This window comes from Mixophyes fleayi, chromosome 12 (assembly GCF_038048845.1).
Source record: "Mixophyes fleayi isolate aMixFle1 chromosome 12, aMixFle1.hap1, whole genome shotgun sequence".
Lineage (NCBI taxonomy): Eukaryota > Metazoa > Chordata > Amphibia > Anura > Limnodynastidae > Mixophyes > Mixophyes fleayi.
In genome coordinates this window covers 10,057,558-10,078,789 of record NC_134413.1, presented here as the reverse complement: position 1 = coordinate 10,078,789, position 21,232 = coordinate 10,057,558, and the positions used below count along the sequence as shown (strand labels likewise).

Genomic DNA, 21,232 nt, shown 5'->3' with positions numbered 1-21,232 from the left:
TTAGGCTCCGCCTACTCGTTGCATGACCTCATTCTGATCAAAAGTGTTCCACGATGTGATGTGTAGCAGAAATTGTGTGAAACTAAAAAAAAAATTATATTCTGATATGCTTTGCAGGAGGGTGATGTGTGTTTATATAGACAGTGGTTATTAATCAGAAAGCGATTCAGAAGTTGCTTTCTGCACACTGCCGTATTCTGTAAAAGTTTGGGGGCAGAATTATATCGCTAATAAATTTGAGCTATTCTTTTCTAGTGCAGATATAGTCTTTTCCTTTGTACTATAATTAACTTGCTTTCCATGTTAAAGTTTCAATTTAATAAAAAATATTTCTTTAATTTAGGAGTCTATACGATCTCAGCCTCGGACGCCTCCTGCTCCTTCTCCCACTTTTACACCAATTTCTATCAATATTCCAAAGGTAAGTGGACTTAAAAGAGAGATTGCCCTATAAACATGGGCAACGTGCATTTATTTTCCTTTAAAACGCTCCTAAGAGGCTGCTGAGCCGAGTCTGCCCCTCCCCTGATCTAAACGTTACCAGCCGCCCCCTGGTTATAGGCTGCCGTAACTACAGCCCGAGCGACGGGCTTTAGTCTGTGGAGGAACGGACCCTATCAGTGATTCCTTCGTTCTACGTTCTGTCCAGCACACGGCAATATCTTGTGTTAAATCAGCTGATTACAACAAGTTCTTGTCTGATGTGCTGACACAATGTTCCTACCCGGTGTCAAGGGAGCAGTGTTGTCCGTTTTCTGAGAACAGAAGTGTCTCCAGCCCGGCTTCCTGTCCTCCGTACCCCCCGGCAGCGCCCAGTCCAGGAAGCCAAAAGCTTCATGTAAAGGTCCCTCTTCTGGTCGTGTCAGCCGGCAGCACTTTCAGTTTCCCACGAGCAGCGTTTAACCTTGGCAGCCATAATGTGTCTACCTAGTATGTCTTACGCGTTGTGTTCCTGCTGACGTGACGATATCGGTGTCGCAACCCCGGACTAGTTTATAATAGTGCCTGCTTCTTAATAGAAGGACAAAGGGTTCTGCCATTAAGCTTCCTACTAATAGAATGAGGCTAGATCTGGATCAAATGGATATAAAGTAAATGGAAAATGCTGATCTCAGTGTTAACCTTGTACCGGTCTGTTTAGAGGATACATTATAGTTTTGGAATATTGTTGTACTCTTCAGCGCCCCCTAATGGCTGCATGCAGCGCAAGGAGCACCCCATTCACATCCCTCATCCGTCTGCCTGTTCAGGGCACACATTAAGGTTAATTCTTACTTGGTCTGTTTTATCTCTGGGAACAAGTTTGTTGGTGTAATTGCAGTGTTGCCAGTTGATCATCTTTTCTGTCTCCTTTGTCCATTGTGATGCTTAATTCACTTTGTGTATGGTTCCTTTAATTTATAAATAAATTTCATTAAACTCCTTTATATCTGTTAGATTATGTTGCACAGTTTTCTAGTTGGTTATTCAGAAGAAAAAAAAAAAAACATTAGAAAAATGTAAGTCTGTTCTCCAGATCTTCCTTCCCCTGCACTGGTCATGTTCATGTGAGAGCCGAGTGCGGGGTCTCTAGAATTGTATCCGGGTACAGCCATGACTCCGTCTGGCAGATGGTTATATTAAAATGTCATTAATTTTGCTTTAGTTTGCACCATCATGCTGGTAGGAGCGTGGGAGGTTTGATTTGTAATTTTGCTTCATGTAACAATGTGGTTATGTGGGTATAGTCAGGGGCTGCTGTTTATGGTGGTTCTCATTCAGCCACAGAATATTTACAACAGGTGTTGCCGAACTGGGGACAAAACTGTTTGTTAGGTGGACTGACGGGATCTCCCTTTGTGTGGACCGTTCTCATGCACCGACTGGGTTTGGTCCATGCACCTTAATTTGTCAAATGTATAAAACAATCATTAAAACACCCCCGACCTCTCCGTTATGATGTGTCTGATAAATTATAAATACAAGATGCAGATACAAACTTTAAACACTTAAAATGTGGTTTTATATCATTGAAAACATATATATATATATATGTAAAATAAATGATCTAATTTAACGTATTATTGTTTAAAGTGTGAATCTGAATCTTGGCGGTTTTTGTTCTCTTCACACTTCTATGTCGGGTTGGTTAGATGTGAACCGGATTGTTGAAGATTACTGCCTGATGCCATGTATAGACGGTCAATAGACCCGTGACGAAAATGACGTTTTGTCACAGGGGATTGCGGGATGTGGGAGACTTGCCTGCTCTGCCTGGAGTCCGGGAGACCGATTCAGATTTCGGGAGTCTCCTGGACATTCCGGGAGAGTTGGCAAGTAGGGACTACTGTATGCATTGTTTTTTTCTTCTGTTCATAAATGTCATCGTAGAGGTCCGCAAGACAAGAACCGTCCTATTTATAACTGAAACCTATTCTTTTTCTCCAGCCCAAGGCCCACCAGCTGGCAATAAAGTCCTTCGCTAGCCCTACACAGTGTTCCCACTGCACGTCCCTCATGGTCGGGATAGTACGGCAAGGCTACGCCTGCGAAGGTTCGTGCCCGAGAACATATAAGCTGTTTTTGGTATAGGATATCAAACAATTTTTCTGCTCTTGTTGTTTTTTTATAAACTGTTTAGTTTCAATTTTTTGTGGCTTTAATAACATTTTCTAGTGCTAATAATTGCAATATTTTAACTGCTCTGTCTGAGACTTTATGGGTGAGATTAATTTTGGCGGAAGGTGTTTCCGGAATCTCCACCACATTGCCGCCAATTGAATCTCTCCCTATATGCAGCATTAAGGCACCAGCCCTACTTTTTATAATATAATCCAAGTCTGATAAAACACCGCACATAAGATCTTGCACTACAGCAACGTTTTCGTCCACGTAAACCATAATTTGTCTTTGCCCGTGTGTTATTTTGGTTATAAAGGATCCATGTGTTGGATGGGTCGTTGTGGCTTAGAACGGTTTCTTGTGTCTTTTTAGTGTGTCCCTTTGCTTGTCACGTGTCCTGTAAAGAGAGTTCCCCACAAGTGTGTCCGATCCCAGCGGAACAGTCCAAAAGGCCCCTCGGAGTGGATGTACAACGCGGTATTGGAACGGCCTATAAGGGCTATGTGAGGGTAAGGACATGTCTGATTTACTGTTATATATTTATACATGTTGTGTAAGAAATCATTGTGTACACATGGAAATGTTATTTATCTACATAGCCACAAGTACTATTTGTTCTGCAGAGATAGGAATGTCTCTGAACCCCAATACAAAAGTCAATGGTCAATATTCAAATTATCCTGAACTTTGAGCAAAATTTTACTGGGTTCACTGCAATATAACTTTTTAAATAAATTAAGTTAGACATGGGAGAATCCAGGTGGGTAACATTGCACGGTTTCTTTTTTAGTTTGATTAAAGCATTTTTAGACTTAAGTTAAACTGATCTATGTTTTGGGAGTTAGATGGAATTATATTTTCCATTAACAGAATTTAAAAAAAAATCCCATTTGTTCCGTAACGCAGAGATATCCCCTTGTCATTATATGGTGACGTCCAACATCCCAGTCTCATGATTCACACAGGTCAGATTAGTAGGACCTGAGTGTGCAATCTATGGGCATCTTGTGGGTGCTGTTTAGAGTGAAAGAATTTGAAAATATGATTTGTTTTTGTCTGATGCCAATGTGACGGGCGAGAAGAGACTAGGAATATAAACGCACCTGCCTGTAAGGACCTTGAATAACTGATGAGTAGAATTTGTTTTTAAGATGTCATTTGTCAAACATAAAAGTAACCTGTTCTGTTGGACAGATCCCGAAGCCCACAGGGGTGAAGAAAGGGTGGCAGAGGGCGTACGCTGTGGTATGTGATTGCAAGCTCTTTCTGTACGATGTTCCGGAAGGGAAGTCCACACAGCCCGGAGTTATTGCAAGTCAGGTTGTGGATCTCAGGTGTGTATGTCCTTTTAATATGGTGTCACTTTGGTAATATCATCTTCCTCTTCCTGTGTCGATGAGCATGAAAAATTATATATATATATATATATATATATATATATATATATCACTAATAGTTCAGTACTCGCTGTGATACGACCTCCCGGACGCGCTGTGATTAACACGTTCTGTTTTCATTCAGAGATGAAGAGTTTTCGGTGAGTTCCGTCTTGGCATCGGATGTGATCCACGCTACCCGCAAGGACATTCCGTGCATATTTAGGGTACGTGTGATATAGAACTTGTGTGTCTGATCTGGAACTTATTGCAAGTAATGAAAAATACAGTTAATTAGTAATTAGATCACATGGGGTGGGCTGTGCTTATTATTTTGACGATTTAATTGAAGTAGGGTTACCTCTTGTGTTATCTGCATAAAATTTACAGTATATGTTTACGGAGATGCAATTTGTTGAAAAAACTTAAAGAACATCTACTTGACGTAGATCATAAGACAGCACATAATATGGGAGATTTCCATGTACAACAGGTAACATTCATGAGGCTTATGGCAGCGTGAGAGTATCATTTTATAATCCCTAATATCCTAAATAGTTGTTTTTACAGAAACCCAGATATGAAATAGTTTTTGGGTCTTCTCCTTAGTGCCGTCATAAGGGACAGTTGCAACTCTCTTTATAAGCTAGATAATCGCAGATATCCTTCATCTCTATAGTCGCTGATGTGGTGCATACGGCCATTTAATTAAGCTGGATGGTGCAACTGGGATGTGAGGAAGTGGAGTGTGTCCTCTATCCCCACTCCTCCATCCTCTGCGTTAAAGTGATTGGTTGCATTATACCAGTATCTCCCAACCAGTGATCAATGGTCTCTGCCTGGACATCTGTCTTTCCGCTGTTTTGCTGTCAAAGAATTGTGAAGAAACTGAATTATTGCCGCTCTTACACAAGTCCTAAAGCTATTTTTGCATTATCATCAATCTTGAGAACAAATCTTGATTGATTATATTGATTGTCGCTAGTTCTCGTTTCTTTGTCAATGTGAACTCTACAAAACCATTCTTTTTTTGTTGATCCTATATATGGCTTTCTGACGCTTGCGTACGGTCCCTTGGCTGCCATCTACCATCTTAACGTTGTTGTCTACCCCAGCAAATTACCGCACCAGGATTATGTGGTTCAGGGAGCGGTGTGAATGGGTTTTGAAGGCACGATTGAACAAATGTCTGTTAACCTATCACATACAGTCAGCATTAGAGACGGCACACACAATTCTTGCAAACTTCTTCAAATTAAATAACACTAAGGTTGAGGTTTTCCGCAGGTTACAAACCTCTTTAACGGAGGCAGCTACGAATTAAACTGGTGTTGGCCATGGGTCCTGGGTCCTGGGCTTTTGATTGCAGTCGGAAGGTTGAGTTTTCTATGTCCATTGTTGGATGTTACATCCTTATAATACTTGGCGTCTCGGCTGTGCAGGTGACAGCTTCTCTTCTAGGTGCTCCTTCCAAAACCACCACCTCTCTGCTCATCCTAACGGAGAGCGAGACGGAGAAGAGGAAGTGGGTGGGCATCCTGGAGGGGCTGCAGGCCATCTTACAGAAGAACCATCTGAGGAACAAGGTGGTACACTGCCCGCAGGAAGCCTATGACAGCACCCTGCCTCTCATTAAGACTATCGTGGCAGCAGCGATTATAGGTAGGAGCACCGTTCATGTCTTTATTAGATCTCTATGGCCATTTGGTGACTGATATTGGATAACTGGGACTTTTCCTGGATTGTTAATAACATTTCCTGATTTTAATATTGGACTTTAATAGCAGCGAGTTGAATTGTTCTGTTTCCATTGTTCTACTGTACTGTAATGCATCATAATTTCATTTTGGATAGTCCTGAAGCACTTTTACAAAATACTTTCTCCCCATCCTCCTAGATCGAGACCGTATAGCAGTTGGGACAGAAGAGGGGCTGTATGTAATAGAGGTGACACGCGATGGTAAGTTCTTTTAATTGTGTAATAAAGAAATATTGCTTGTGTTCCTGCCTTAGTGTAACTGGCACGGGATTGTATGGTGGTATCGAAGTGTCCCAAGACCATTGTAAATGGTTTGGTCTCTGCATTTCCTGCCAGGAAGAGGGTAGGTCTATGCTAGTCAGTAGTAGCCAGAGGAGTTCTGTCTGATCACCCTAAAACCTCAGAGTGTCTTGATGTGTAATAATCTACAGGCCACAAAGTCTAGGGGGGTATATTTACTATACTGCGGGTTTGAAAAAGTGGAGATGTTGCCTACAGATTCTAGCTATCATTTTTCAGAATGCACTAAATAAATGAAAGCTAGATTCTGATTGGTTGCTATAGGCAACATCTCCACTTTTTCAAACCCGCAGTTTAGTAAATCTAGTCCTAGGACTCTTTACCAGTTAAACTGTGGGTAGAATAACATTTCCCTAAGTAGAAAATCATACTGCAGCTGTATTTCTTTTCCGGCAAAAATCTTAAAAAAGGAGGAGCCCTGAGTGGTCGATGCTGTGGCTAATCATTAGTAGCACCCCCCTCCCCCTCCCCACCCCTTCTAGTATGTGAGAATATTACCCGTTACTGCACCTGACCAGACAACGTCACTCATAAAATGGGTTTTCTTATAAGCGTGATAAGTTATTAAAGATAGTTTGAAACGTATTTAGAAAAAGATAATGATTCTTGCTCTGTTTACACCCCAAATCCCGCATCGTTACTCTTGACTTGAGAATAACAAAAATAAGATACCCGATCGATAAGTATGTAGGTTGGGAGTAAATGTTGTGACTCACTAATTACCGTTGTCTAGCACAGGTTAGCAGAGGTAAGACAGTAAAGTGGAACTGCAGCTTATTGTGCTGCGGGCCAACAGTCTAATGAATGGACCCCATTTGGAGGAGAATCCCACCTTCATACAACATTGTCTTCCAGGCAGTTCTGTGTGTTATATTCCATACACAGGCCCAAGGCTCTCTGTTGTATTGAAAGGCAAAAATTAATGAATGTTTGCAAGACAAAATTGCCTGATGGCGGAGTTCCTATTTTAACGTAACCTGTGGTGACTGTTCCACCTAGTGACATTCTGCTTTGTCATTACAGTGATCGTTCGAGTGGCAGACTGTAAGAAAGTTTATCAGATCGAACTGGCCCAAAAGGAGAAGATCGTGGTCATCGTGTGCGGCCGAAACCATCACGTCCACCTCTTCCCCTGGACCTCCCTAGACGGCTCGGAGGGCAGTTTTGACATCAAGCTCCCGGAGTCCAAGGGCTGCCAGTTCATCACCATCGGGACTCTGAAGAAATCGGCCTCCTCTTGTTTGTTTGTGGCCGTCAAACGTCAGATCCTTTGCTATGAAATCCAGAGAACTAAACCATTCCATAAAAAGTTCAGCGAGTTCCAGGCCCCGGGGAACGTGCAGTGGATGGCCGTGTTTAGGGACAAGCTCTGCGTCGGCTACCCGTCGGGGTTCTCCTTGTTAAACATCCACGGAGATGGACAGCCAATCAATCTGGTCAATCCCAGCGACCCCTCCCTGGCCTTTCTCTCTCAGCAGCCGGTTGACGCGCTGTGCGGGGTGGATCTCGGTAATGACGAATATCTGCTGTGCTTCAGTCAGATGGGAGTGTACGTGGATTCGCAAGGTCGAAGGTCACGCTTGCAGGAGCTCATGTGGCCAGCCACCCCCGTCGCTTGCAGTATGTATAGTTCTCTTAATGCTGCCGACCTCTTGCACCTCTCTTGTTTTCTCAAGGAATTATTTGCTTAAACAAACAAAAGAAATTTGCACTTGTTTCATCTTAGGGGTTACTAATGACTAATTAGTCTAAATTTGCATTTTATTTAATCACTGGGATTACAAATTTGTAATTACATTTACCTATTTTTTAATGCAATGTGTTTGAGATACCAGTTACCATAGGCAACGTCTTTGTACTGTTTTTTTTATTCACAGTATTAAATGCAGCAACTTATCGGCTAATACTCTTCACCTGCAGCCCCAGCTCCTCCATGCTTTATTGGCAGATTTGTTTGTTGTAGCTTGTGACACTTGTGTAAAATGTCTGCTGATCTGTTAATACTGAGAAGTGCCATTCTTTGGTTAAATGTACTGTTTTAACTTATTACAGAGATTACGGTAATGAGCTGTCCTTTTGAAGTGTTTCAGATTAGACTAAAGTTTGATTCTGTGACCTTGACTAGAAGTTGTGCCCCGCCCTCCTGTACCTGCCTCCTGCCCCGCCCTCCTGTCCCTGCCTCCTGCCCCGCCCTCCTGTCCCTGCCTCCTGCCTCTGCCTCGTGCCCCTGCCTCGTGCTCCTGCCCATGCCTCGTGCTCCTGCCCCTGCCTCCTGCCCCGCCCTCCTGTCCCTGCCTTCTGCCTCGTGCCCCGCCCTCCTACTTTTTTAAAGTCTAACAGGGTTTCTTAAAATTGGGTGCATCAGACTAAAGAGGCATTTTCATCAGTTCCATTAAACTCAAAATAACCTTTTAATATAAAAAGAATGAATAAAGCATTGAAAACCATTTAGAATGGGTATTTTAAAAAAACATTTAAACACAAATAATTACTTTTTATTCAATTTCAATACATTTGTGGGTTAATGGAATTAAAGTGCACTCTTTAGATGAGTAATGTATGCACAGTGCGGGGTACATGGTAAACATTTAATATTGCCAAATATTACCAAAATACTGAGAAACTCTGGCCTAAGATTAGAGAGAAATGACCCTGCTGATAGCCCTGTTGATGAGGAGCTGTCTGAAAGGAGGAGGAATGTGTTTATAATTATTTTGAAATGCATACCCTACGTTTCCTAAGGCTGCAATGACACTATCTGGTTATCTCCATTGTATCACTAGTTGTCACTTATAGTTCTAGTCTTCCTTTGTTAGATTGCAACAATATTTTAGACAATCATAGGGTGGAATCGGGTGGGGCCGCTGCGAGAGCGTCCCCATGTTATGGAAGAGAGAGCTCTACGAGGTGTGAGCAACGCGAGTTTAGATTTCAAGCCGGACATCACTGCCGAGTGTGGTTGTGAGAGAGATCCCCAGGGTCCTGTAACATTTCCCCCATTCCAAATCCGTTCTGTTCAATCAGTGGGGGCGCATGAGGGCAAGACCCTAGAAAATGAACACTAGCACTGATTTAGTCACTGCTCACAGATAATGTATGTGTAGTCCCTATATAGATATTACATGTCCTAACGGTGAGACGTTTAAATAGTGAGGATTTTTATCCATAATCCTCACTCAAAAGTGATTTTCTGTTCTGTTTATGATGGTGCTGAACAAAGTGGATCTCTTCCAGGTTGTAGCTCCTCTTACGTGACCGTGTACAGCGAGTACGGGATCGATGTGTTTGATGTCCACTCCATGGACTGGGTGCAGACTGTCGGATTAAGGAAGGTGAGCTGGACATCCGTTACGGCTTCCTATGTTCTGCTGGGATTGTACAACGCGTTTTATCCTTTGCTGTGTGTCTGGATCCTATAGCTCCGCTGAGCACTTTTTCCCATTGCCATCAGACTGGACCCAATATACTATCTGTGGCACTTCTCTTGTAATCAATGCCTATTTCCCTATTGTGAGCAGAGAACCCTCTTACCTCTTTGTCAGTACCCAGTCTTCTTATATCACTGTGTTTGTTCCCAATTGTAACATGCAGCATCGTATGTTGGTTTTGTATAAATATTACTAAATAATACTTTTTGTCTTTCGTCGACAGATCAAGCCATTAAACGTAGAAGGTACTCTGAACTTGCTGAACTCCGAGCCACCGCGCCTTCTGTATCTGAGCAGCACGTCCTCAGGTTTGTTGGGTTCCGTGGAACTTCCTTTTCTAGGTTGGGGGTTTCTTGGGGTCCGTCCTATTTGTCTGTTACTGTATTCGTACATCGCTGAGATGCCTAGGTTGTCTGTTGTCGCAGGGTTAGATGTTTCCTAGTTTATAATAGTCATTTGTGATTCTTAAAACTAGGGTTCTGGTTAAAATGTTCTACAGATCTGCTCGTTAACAGATGGCTATAATCTAAAGTAGATATATACGCGTTGGCTCCTTATTTAATATTGACGTTTGGCTATTCTGACGTATATATGCTGCAATAAATGGACCTAAACTAAATGAGCTGTTTCTGGATCAACATAGACTAGCAGGAAGTGAATAGCATCTCTCCACCACCAGATGTCAAGAGACCACACATGGGGGGCCGCTCAGTATGGCCACCAGTGTCACATGATACATTGTCTACGTTAATAGTTATCTTAGACTTCATTATGTGTAACAAGTTTAAATAACTTTTTATGTTAGTAGGTCCTTTTTGAAGATTTAGTTGTACTTTAATAACTCTTATTGTGTTTTATATTTATTTCAGAAGGGCCGGTTTTGGCCGTACCGGAGACTTCCGACAACAGCAAAAAACAAATGGTTAGAACCAGAAGTAAAAGGAGATTTGTGTTTAAAGTGCCAGAGGAGGAGAGATTGCAGCAACGAAGGTAGCTGTCTAGGCTGCGGTTTTTGTTACGATTCGTGGTGATATTTCTGTTTTGTTTGTTGACCTGTTTCGGTGATTGTTGTAGTCCTTTTGTGTTTTCTGCAACTATTTCTTGCAATTGTTCTGCTTTGTGTTTTTTGTTTTCTATTTTTTGGGGGGTTTTTTCAGCTAAAAAACTCCTTTCTATTGCAGGGAAATGCTTAGAGACCCCGAATTAAGGTCAAAGATGATCTCAAACCCGACCAATTTCAACCACGTGGCGCACATGGGTCCAGGAGATGGGATGCAAGTGCTTATGGATCTCCCTCTGGTAAGATAACTCTATAAGTGGACGATCTGTTCTATGCCATGTCGATCTGTCTGTCCTCTTATTCTCGGTGGTCGTTTTCTTCTTTCCTTCAAAAATAACAGAGCGACTTTCTTCCCCTACCGTCCTCTCGAAACTCTCTTCTGATTTCACCTCCTGCAAATTTTGAGCACGTCTATCACATGAGCTCTGTCTCGGCCAACGTCTTTCTGCAGAACGAGCACAGCTCGCTGTCTTCTTCCTCCTCCTCTTCTTCCTCATCCACCTCCTTACCAAGGGTAGGAGTAATGCTTCCAGCGACCGCTCAACGTTGCTAACTGAAACCGCTGCAACTAATCGCCAAGCTCAATTCTGATTTCATTTCCGATTTCTTATCTATTCTTTTTGCTAACACTAAGCAGCATAACATGTTCACGGTGTACGCCTTAGGATCCGCTTAATGATCTGCAGTAGACACTTTAATTCTTAATTATGGATATTGTTTCATCACTCGGGTGAACCTTTAAATATTATGACACGTTGGGTTCATCATGTTTCAGAGACATTGCAGCAAGTGTCTTTGTTGAGGCAGCAGCCTGCTCGTGTCGGTACGCTATTGGTGGGTGTTACTTACTAGTAGGATATAAAAATTGCAATAAAGCTACCAACCGAATCGTAGCCAGCATTGGTCCCATGAAATAGCAGCTGGCCTTGATTCAAGCTTGGTGGATATTCCGTAATTGTGGCCTCCAGCCTTGACACCTTGTGCAGTGACCGTAGAGATTACTAGTGTAGATCTATCTTGTGAGTCTATACACAGATATACAGTCTACATGTGATGCTGCTTTATGACGTCTCATTTCTTGCTAAAACAAAAAAAAAAATAATGAAACATAAATAAAATGTGTTTAACTTCTGGATTGTGGAGCGACCTTGGTTTTAATAAGCTGAAAGAGACAGGCTGCATTTTACTAACATTCTCCAACTTTAAAGGGTGTTTTCACCTAAAATAGAAAATTAAATTGTGGGTGGAATTTAACAAATTTAGGACCCACGCTGCAAAGGTTACCCGTATGGGTCCTACATTGGGAACCAACCTCTTCTCCCATCGCTTCTGCTTATTCCCCTAGTTGGCTTGTTATCTGAAAAATGTTGTGTGGGCAGGAGCGAGGGGGTGCCTGGGGGCACACTTCTCCCTCCGGCTGACCCAGGCTTGTTTTTCTGGCGGGCAATGTGTTGACCATGGACGACACACTGCGGGAGTGTGCAGGCACAAGGACAATAACAGTGGGGGCTACTAGGATGTCAGGGGGACCTGCCAGAGGGTGTTGTGAGGGGTAGTAGCTGCGTGAGAGCGACTGCAACAGCATGTGAGACTCACTGACCGAGTTTGCACTATTTACACTTAATAAAATATATAGATAATTATGTACTCCACTAGGTGTATTCAAATATTTGGGGCATGTGAACTCTTTAAACATTAACCTGTATAAAACTGTGCACATCACTGAGACGGCCTTGATCAGAACCATTCAATGTAATGCTGATTTTGTTCCTCGTACATAGAGTGTCCTGCCACCACCCCAAGAGGAAAACCCTCCGGGGAGAGCGCGTCCACCTTCCACCAACATTGCCCGACAACAGCAGCTGAGGAGCAGATCCTACATTTCGTGGCCTTCTTCAGGTACCTATGTCGCCCATCACTGTCCTTTTCTGACTTCTATGGGGTTTTGTGAAACAAGACATGAGTGAAAAGCCCGTAATAAATGTGACAGTAGGATGGGGGGGGGGGGGGGGGGGGCGCGACCATGTCCAGCGTGACCCCTTGTTACCACTGATCACAGCTGTGTTTCCAGATGTTTGTGTGTAGATTTATAGTGTCCGACTGGTGGGGTCTTTACATAGTAACTGGTTTGAAAATTTGATCTGTTCTGCAGGTGTCGGAGATTCATCACGAAGTATATCAGATGCTGATCAGGACCTGGAAAGAGAGGTAAAGAATCACTACGCCCGGATTTCTTTGACTGCAATATCCTTATTTATAGATAGCGGAGATTGTTACTGCTGCCAGTCAGGGGCTCTGCCATGCCACTCTAACCTCCCTGCCCGCCGCTCTGCAAAGTCCTGACTTGGGACTGCATTGTGCTGGACCTTCGCATGCTCAGATGAGGCCTCTGATGTGCTCCCCTCTCACCCTAGGCCCCCATAGAGGCTGCACCTCCTGCGGTGCGACCAAATAGAAGCAGCACCTCCTGCTTATAATCAAAGGATGAGCAGCACCCACAATGTTTCTCAAGGCCCTTTCCCACAATGCATTGCCTTCTGGGAGGGGTGTTCTCCCTCTTTGAACTGCTGCGGAGTAAAGGGTATACTTTCCCTGTTAAGTGGTGCTCCCCTATCCCCAACTGGCTGTTAACTGGCTTCCACTTAATTGGGCAACACAGAAAGGAAAGCGTTCAAGAGCCAATCTAATGAGACCTTCACCCTACAGACCTTTTCTTAGCGAGCTAAAAACTTTAACATCATCTCCAGGTCATTGTTTTTAGCGGGAACGCTGCCTGAAAAGTGCAGGTTTTCTGTGTTATTTAAATTTTGATCTACTGAGGGTTGTATGAAATATAATACACAAACTACTGATAGGTTTTGGACCGCTGTGTATTATTAATAACATGCTCCCCCTTTTCTCCCTTCTTTCCATAAAGCCGGATTCCGACTCCACAAAACACTCTACTCCTTCAAACAGCTCGAACCCCAGCGGCCCCCCGAGCCCCAACTCCCCGCATAGGAACCAGCTGACCTTGGACGGCCTGGACCAGTCGGCCTGTGACGCATAGCGTGCTCTCGCGCTCTCTCCCCCCGCACCAGGGTGTGATCTAGCGCCTCAGTCCCCACGCTACAGTGCCAAGATGTTGCACAATTCTAAACCCCCATTATTGTAGATACATTAAAAGTAAACAAAGGGTTTAATATATGTGATCAAGCTTTTATATGCAAAACAAGTTCACTGTTTCTAATCGCTGTTCCGCTCTATTTGTTTCACACTACAGAGGTATAATAGGATGTGTGTTTTGTTTTATTTTGGAGATGTCCCCCCCCCCCCTTTTGTATGATGCTGCTAGTTTCTGAGACACAACGAGGAGGAAACAGAGAGGCTGCTACCATAATCGCTGACTGGTATCACCTACGAGATGTTTCATTAGGAAAATTATGTTTTTAAACACGTGTGTTTTAGCCAGGAAGATTTTTGTATAGGAATGTATAGCTGCCTGCCTAACTCGGTATCTATTGTAGGCAACAGCCAAAAGAAAAATAAACAGTGTTATATATCTGTTATAACACTATGAACTACGCCGATACTTCCTGCGACTACTTCCTATTAAAATTAGGAATCCAAGCCTGATCGGAAGGCTGCCAGAATGTGTTCTCCATCAGTATTTGAAGTATGAATCTAATTCTCTTGGCGATTATTAAATCACGCCAACAAGTGCATTGTGCTGCTCTACAGAGGATTGGCTGCTTCTTAGGATTCTAAACTTATCTCCTTGTCTGTATAGATGTCTGCGCGCAGAGCAGGCTGCCGAGTTTGTGAGCCGAGCCAATGTGCTTCCTGTCACTTCACCGGTGACTAAATCAAGACGTGCGCCACCGCGTCCCTCCGCCATGTTACAAGTTCCATGAATTTGAGGCGCCGGCTATTGGCTCCGCCCACAAAACGGCAGTACGTGAGGTAGGGTAGGTTTTAAAACTTTCTTTAAGCAAACACAGAAAATGACGACAGGAGCCACAACGAATCAAGTTCTGAATTCATAGCGCTGCAGGGGGAAACTGTACGTTTAAGGGTTTAGTACACATCCCTGTATGCCCTTTAGAGTGTGTTCCGTGAGCTCTCAGTTTCTAAATAAACCATCATTAACGTCCTTCATATTTTGTTTTAATCATGAACACAGGGAGCCGTATTTTGTGTTCTTCAATATTTTGTAAAAGCTATAAACAGCGGTGTTTAAGAGGTGTCTGCTTCGTTCCAATCCAATTACTGACACTGTCCAGTCTTCTAAGGCGTGAGTACATTTTACCTGTGAACTAGTCTGATAGATCAGAAGATCACTGTGTTTTTGTAGTATAACTTCCTGACCCCGATTTTTGTCTTTTTTTTTTTTCTTTTTTTTGACCAATGTGAAGATCCCGCCACGGGCGCGATATCAAAGGGATTTTTAACGCTCTAGTTTTCATGCCAACCAAAGCAGATAGTTTAACTTTTTTTTTTCACTGCCAGATGGATCTGCAACTCATTGCGCACAGTGGCGTTCTGTTTTCTAGCGATTTTGTTTTGCAGGGCATTCTGGCGTTGCAAGGGTTAAATGCGCTTACGTGATTGCTTTTATTTTTTGAATAAAGATGACTTCTACACTAGTGTCGCTCCGACTCTGAGGCCAGGAGGGTTCTCCCCGAAGACACAAGCGATAAATTGTACCTTTGCTTGCACCAGGAACACGTGAATATTCTTAGCCGTCATGTCAGAGTAGGATTCACACCACATGTATATTTTGCTTCAGTCCGTGCCACACCTGTGGCTCCGTGTGTATATTTAATCTCCATGCTTCCATGTATAATACATTATAATCCAAGATCCATGACCACGTTCCATTAAAAGCTTGTAATTATTATATTTTTATTTTTTTTTCCTTCCTTGTGGCCGACACATCCATTTTTGTCGCAGTCACACTTTAGCGTGCCGTTGGTGCCAATTCTCTGACAGATGGATTGTCATTAATTTAAAATTTGTTTTTTGTTTTTATTGGGCTAATGATGTAAACTGATAGTTTTTATCTTTTTCGGAAGACACTGTATAGGAATTTTGCAACTTATTTTTAGGATTTTTTTTTTTTTTTTTTTAATATAAACAAAAGTGATGTAGTCTACAATGACTTCTGTTGCGTGATTGCTCACTGATAGTGCTTCAGGCTGAGCGAAAGGGGCTCTTGTCCCGGGGCCAAACACTACTGCTTTTGGGGAGGAAGAGGGAGGGTGTCTGGTTTTTACTTTGTATGTTTATTTTTTTTATTTTTTTTTCATTTGTTGTTTTTCTGTTTTTATGTAAGTCGTCTTTGTAATTATAAATTGTAAGAATGTTTTTGGTTTTTTTTTGTTTGTTTGTTTTTTAAACATGTGACCTATTAATAAATCAGGAGTGGGCAGTTCTGAAGTTTATTCTGGTCTGTCTTGACATATTAAAACATTTTACATGGAGGCACAATTGTTCTTTTGAATGGAGTAGTTTTTATTTTACCTACATTTGGTAAGGTTTTGTTTTTGACTCATTTGCGGTTTTTTTCCCTGTAAATATTAAGCGCACACAGCCACCAATCAGTGATCGCATCCGAGTATTAATTGGTGATTTAAAATAAAAAAAAAAAAAAAAATGATCCCTATAAGGTAAAATTTCATCTTTCAAAGTAAAATATATCATTGCAATTTTAATATGTTAAGTTGAAATGTAACTTATTTCATTAATAAAAAAGAGTTTTTATTTTGAATTATTTTAAATTAATCTTGTTTAGATAACTTGTAAATGATTTGGTTACGGCTGAATATTGGCTCAGCGCATAAAAAAATGGCCGCCTCCACTGTGTGCAGGTGACCTTTAAAGAGGTTTATTCTGTGACCAGATGCAGCAGCGTAATAAAGGGGAGGAGCATCGGAGCAAAAAAATACGACAAGTATTTTTAACACAAAACCAGAGAAAAAAACAAGCCCCTGCTCGGTATATATCACATATTATATATGGTACCAGCTGCACAGCAATATAAATGCCCATACATGTGTATAAAACAAAAATACAGTTGAGATAGCTATCTAGCAAAATGAAAACATGAGGTATTGGTTCATATTTTGAACCTGCATATAATGAGGTGCCCTAGACGCTGGGATGCAGGCTTAAATATTTTGATCAAAATATGAACCAATACCTCATGTTTTCAGTTTCCTAGATACACACGGATATGCAGTGTAAAGGATAAGCGCTGACAACTGTCTTTTTGTTTTGTATAAGTATTTTTCATGCATGCTATTTGGGGATAGAGGATGCTGTGTTTGGAGTGAGGTACTAATGTATAGTGAGTTTTGTCTGTCCCCCACCACCCCCACGGAGACCATTCGGTTTTATTATAGTACCTACTTTAACAATGTTAAACTGATGTTTCATTTAACATCCCATTTCAATAAAATATTTTAAAGACTTCTTTTAAGAAGTAATGTTCTCTTATGCCAATACATGTTTTCGCAAAATATACTGTGATAAGTTTAAGTGTTAACCTTATATTCTACTTTCCTAGCTGTAATTTTATTTTAATATCAATGATATACCAAAGGGTGAAGTTTACTTGTTGTTTTTCTGGGGGTTTTTTTTTTTATTCGTATTCCCCCAAATGATTACAAGTTTAAATGCAGTTTTTTCTGCATAAGGCATTGAGATATTCTCTTAAAATGAATGCGGGGGGTTGGGTGAGCGAGAACTGCGGACTGTAAAGTGACACGCCAGCTGAAATATTCAGCTCACAAGTAGATTGGTTAGGAGCGTGTTAAAGGGACAGTGCTTCCAAAAGTTATTGTGCTTAATTGGGCTGCGCACAGGTGAAGGTCTAGGCAGGACATAGTGTTAGATTTCTTTACAGGCTATGACAAACTCAGGGGTTATATCCACAATGTCTTCGCTAGTTCAGTGATTTTTAGACCATGACATCCCTGCCCCCACACCTTGTCTCTAGGCCACCTGCGAATTCTGTTGTATATTTTTTTTGGAAGGATTATCACCAGATGGCAACATTGATAGACATTTAAGATATGTTTAAGGTGGATAAGGAAATAGATGGTAGGTGAAGGAACAGTGCAGAAATAGAAAGGTTGGGTGAAGTAATCTAGAATATAACAGTATACAACCGAAAATGTCTATCTGAATAGAGTAACGCTTGGCCGAGGATTATAGGATATGATGCGGTAGCAGTTAGATAACTGGGTTAAAAAGTGAACCGATGAAAGAAAAGCTGATAGGCTGGTAAAAATTATAATGGTAATAATTAGAAACCAAACGCGTTTCGCTAATGGAGTGTGGATCCCTCATTGGCTCTTTTTTTTTTTTTTTTTTTTTTCCCCCAAAGTTATAGCACTTCTACTACACATGATTTCACATTACGTATGACTCAGATTAAAATAGATAATTTAACATTTCTACATCAAAGGATCAGGCACAGACCAGCCACACAACAGGTCAGAAATAAACTGGACACAGTATGAGAGATTAAACATGTATGGAGATTTTTTTCCCACTATCCAATTGTGAATTTTCATATTGCACTTTGATGCTTAACTACCAATATTTGCTCAGATCTTAGAGAACTAAGTAAGCCACATTTCATGGCGAAACGCATTTGCGGCAAATTGTACATCAAAATTGTTTCTTCCAATTATCATATACATTATACATTTGGTTATATCTTAGGTTACTTCGCTCAACATATTTCTGCAATGCTAAATCTATAATTAACACATTTGGGTAGTTTTACTTTTTCTTTTTTTTTTTAAGAATGACTAAAAAAATAGCTGGATTTGAGGAAAAATTAAAACGTTCAATGCAAAATTTCATCCTATGGTGCTAAACAGCCAAGATAAAACAAATGTGGTACTCCTTGGCTGCGTCCTGTTAATCCTCACTAAGGGGTAGATTATTTACTAAAATGTCTAAAAAGGAAAAGTGGATGTGTTGCCCATAGCAACCAATCAGATTCTAGCTGTGGGCAACACCTCCGTTTTTCCTTTTTAAAGCTTTAGTAGCTCTACACCTAAGTTGTTTTTTATTTACCGCTGTCAATACTCTGGTATTTGTGCCAACCAGTTAGTTTAAAAATAAGACAAAGCTCTTGTACATTGATAATTGTATTTTACACCTTTAATACACATATATTGAATATGTACCATGTAATGTTAGTCTGTTCGACATTTAAAATGTACCCATGGTTACACAGTAGAGGCAGCCATTGCCTATCCTGACACAAAGTGCTCCAGGGCGCATATTACAGGGGAGAGGTGTTGGCAGCTGTCTGTATAAAACAAGCCCACCTTGGTAGCAGAGAGGAGAGCGCCATAGGACAATCGGATCAGGGAAACACCTGTGCACCGGTAAGTGGAATTTGTATTTTAGCATAACTTATTGAACTTGGAGCAAAACATTCTTTACTTTAGGGTGGAGTTATCTTTGAAGGTGAACTTGCTTTTTAAATTTTCATTTTAATTAGAACCTTTTAAACATCCAATTTTGGATCATAGACTGGGTTGGAAAAGTGAGGTCCACTTTGCGGTAGGGACATTTCCTTGAGTTCATCTTCGCCGGTATAGAACACTGGTGTGACCTACATGGAGGAAGTAAAATAGTAAACAAGTCAATATTCCAAACAGCCTTCAGATTGTCCGTTTTAGAATTAAAATTCTTCAATCGCATTCAAAGCTTTTGTGGTGAGCTTAAAGTAAAACCAGTAACACACCATATATACTGTGTCCTGTGAAACTAAATGTAATGGCACTTTTCAATATAATTCATTACAGTCATGGCCAAAAGTTTTGAGAATGACAAGTATTGGTTTTCATAAAGTTTCCTGCTTCAGTGTTTTCAGACTTTTTGTCAGATGTAATTTTACTTCAGTATACCATAGCAATAAGTATTTCATAAGTGTCCAAAGGCTTTTATTGATAATTACATTAAGTTTATGCAAAGAGTCAATATTTGCAGTGTTGACCCTTCTTTTTGAAGACCTCTGCAATTCGCCCTGGCATGCTGTCAATCAACTTCTGGGCCACATACTGACTGATGGCCGCCCATTCTTGCCTAATTAATGCTTGGAGTTTGTCAGTATTTGTGGGTTTTTGTTTGCCCGTCTCTTGAGGAATGGCCACAAGTTCCCAGTGGGATTAAGGTCTGGGGAGTTTCCGGGCCATGGCCCCAAAATTTTGATGTTTTGATCCGTGAGCCATTTAGTTACCACTTTTGCCTTATGGCAAGGTGCTCCATCATGCTGGAACAGGCATTGTTCATCACCAAACTGTTCTTGGATGGTTGGGAGAAGTTGCTCTTGGAGGATTGTTTTGGTACCATTCTTTATTCATGGCTGTTATCTTAGGCAAAATTGTAAGTGAGCCCACTCCCTTGGCTGAGAAGCAACCCCACACATGAATGGTCTCGGGATACTTTACTGTTGGCATGACACAGGACTGATGGTAGCGCTCACCTTTCCTTCTCCGGACAAGAAAATGACTTTACCCCAGTCTTCAGCAGTCCAATCCCTTTACCTGTTGCAGAATATCAGTCTGTCCCTGATGGTTTTTCCTGGAGAGAAGTGGTTTCTTTGCTTTTTGACACCAGGCCGTCTTCCAAAAGTGTTCGCCTCACTGTGTGTGCAGATGCACTCACACCTGCCTGCTGCCAGTCCTGAGCAAGCTCTGCACTGGTGGTGCCCTGATCCCGCAGCTGAATCAACTTTAAGAGACCACCCTGGTGCTTGTTGGACGTTCTTGGGCGCCCTGAAGCCTTCACAACTATTGAACCTCTCTCCTTTTGAAGTTCTTGATGGTGCGATAAATGGTTGGTTTAGGTGCAATCTTACCAGTAGCAATATAATTGTCGGTGAAGCCCATTTTGTGCAAAGCAATGATGACTGCACGCGTTTCCTTGCAGTTAACCATAGCATTGGAAGAACAATTATTTAAAGCACCATCCTCCTTTTAAAGCTCCCAGACTGTTATTCTAATTCAATCAGCATGACAGAGTGATCTCCAGCCTTGTCCTCGTCAACACTTTCACCTGTGTTACTGAGAGAATCACTGACCTGATGCCAGCTAGTCCTTTTGTGGCAGGGCTGAAATGCAGTGGAAATGTTGTTTTTGGGATAAAGTACATTGTCATGGCAAAGATGGACTTTGAAATTTATTGCAATTCATCTGATCACTCTTTATGACATTCTGGAGTATATGCAAATTGCCATCATAAAAACAGAAGCAGCAGCCTATGAAAAATATTTGTCATTCTCAAAACCTTTGGCCATGACTGTAAAAAAAAAAAAAGTATTATTTGGTAACTGCCTTGTGGGCTCTTTAGATTATATTTCACCTATTTACAGACCTATATTCTATTTTTTTCAACATTGATATATAACAGAGATGGTGTCTTAGACCCAAACCTGTTCTCCACAAAATAAAGTTATTGCTGCTATCCGGTGCTTTCATATTTGCAGACATGAGCAATAAGCCCCTCCTCCAGTCACTATGAGGAGCACGGCTGCACAGTTTAATGAGGTATTAAACGCTGGAGATACTATGGGCAAAGTCTGGTAATTTAAGGTGTAGTAGGCAATGGTGCAGCATATAGGAATAATCCATATCCATTATACACCAACTCAATGTTATGTTTATTAAATAACATATAGGAACAACAAACAAAACAAGATTTA

The 21,232-nt window shown here is 41.5% G+C and overlaps 2 protein-coding genes across 3 annotated transcripts in view; one reads left to right on the top strand and one right to left on the bottom strand.

The window, feature by feature from the left end:
- The window catches only part of CDC42BPB (CDC42 binding protein kinase beta), a 79,151-nt gene extending 63,158 nt beyond the window's left edge, over window positions 1-15,993 (top strand). For both annotated transcript variants that reach the window (XM_075193360.1, XM_075193359.1), the window contains 15 exons: window positions 344-421; window positions 2,428-2,533; window positions 2,974-3,110; window positions 3,796-3,935; window positions 4,123-4,204; window positions 5,420-5,639; window positions 5,875-5,937; window positions 7,060-7,656; window positions 9,271-9,368; window positions 9,688-9,772; window positions 10,334-10,454; window positions 10,646-10,763; window positions 12,306-12,423; window positions 12,677-12,732; window positions 13,442-15,993. In XM_075193360.1, the coding sequence (XP_075049461.1) occupies window positions 344-421; window positions 2,428-2,533; window positions 2,974-3,110; window positions 3,796-3,935; window positions 4,123-4,204; window positions 5,420-5,639; window positions 5,875-5,937; window positions 7,060-7,656; window positions 9,271-9,368; window positions 9,688-9,772; window positions 10,334-10,454; window positions 10,646-10,763; window positions 12,306-12,423; window positions 12,677-12,732; window positions 13,442-13,573 (2,151 nt within the window). In that variant the 3' untranslated portion in view covers window positions 13,574-15,993. The remainder of the gene's footprint in view (window positions 1-343; window positions 422-2,427; window positions 2,534-2,973; window positions 3,111-3,795; window positions 3,936-4,122; window positions 4,205-5,419; window positions 5,640-5,874; window positions 5,938-7,059; window positions 7,657-9,270; window positions 9,369-9,687; window positions 9,773-10,333; window positions 10,455-10,645; window positions 10,764-12,305; window positions 12,424-12,676; window positions 12,733-13,441) is intronic.
- Window positions 15,994-18,666: 2,673 nt separating this feature from the next.
- The window catches only part of AMN (amnion associated transmembrane protein), a 35,695-nt gene continuing 33,129 nt past the window's right edge, over window positions 18,667-21,232 (bottom strand). Inside the window, exon 12 of the mRNA XM_075192937.1 lies at window positions 18,667-19,141. Within this exon, the coding sequence (XP_075049038.1) occupies window positions 19,034-19,141 (108 nt within the window). The 3' untranslated portion in view covers window positions 18,667-19,033. The remainder of the gene's footprint in view (window positions 19,142-21,232) is intronic.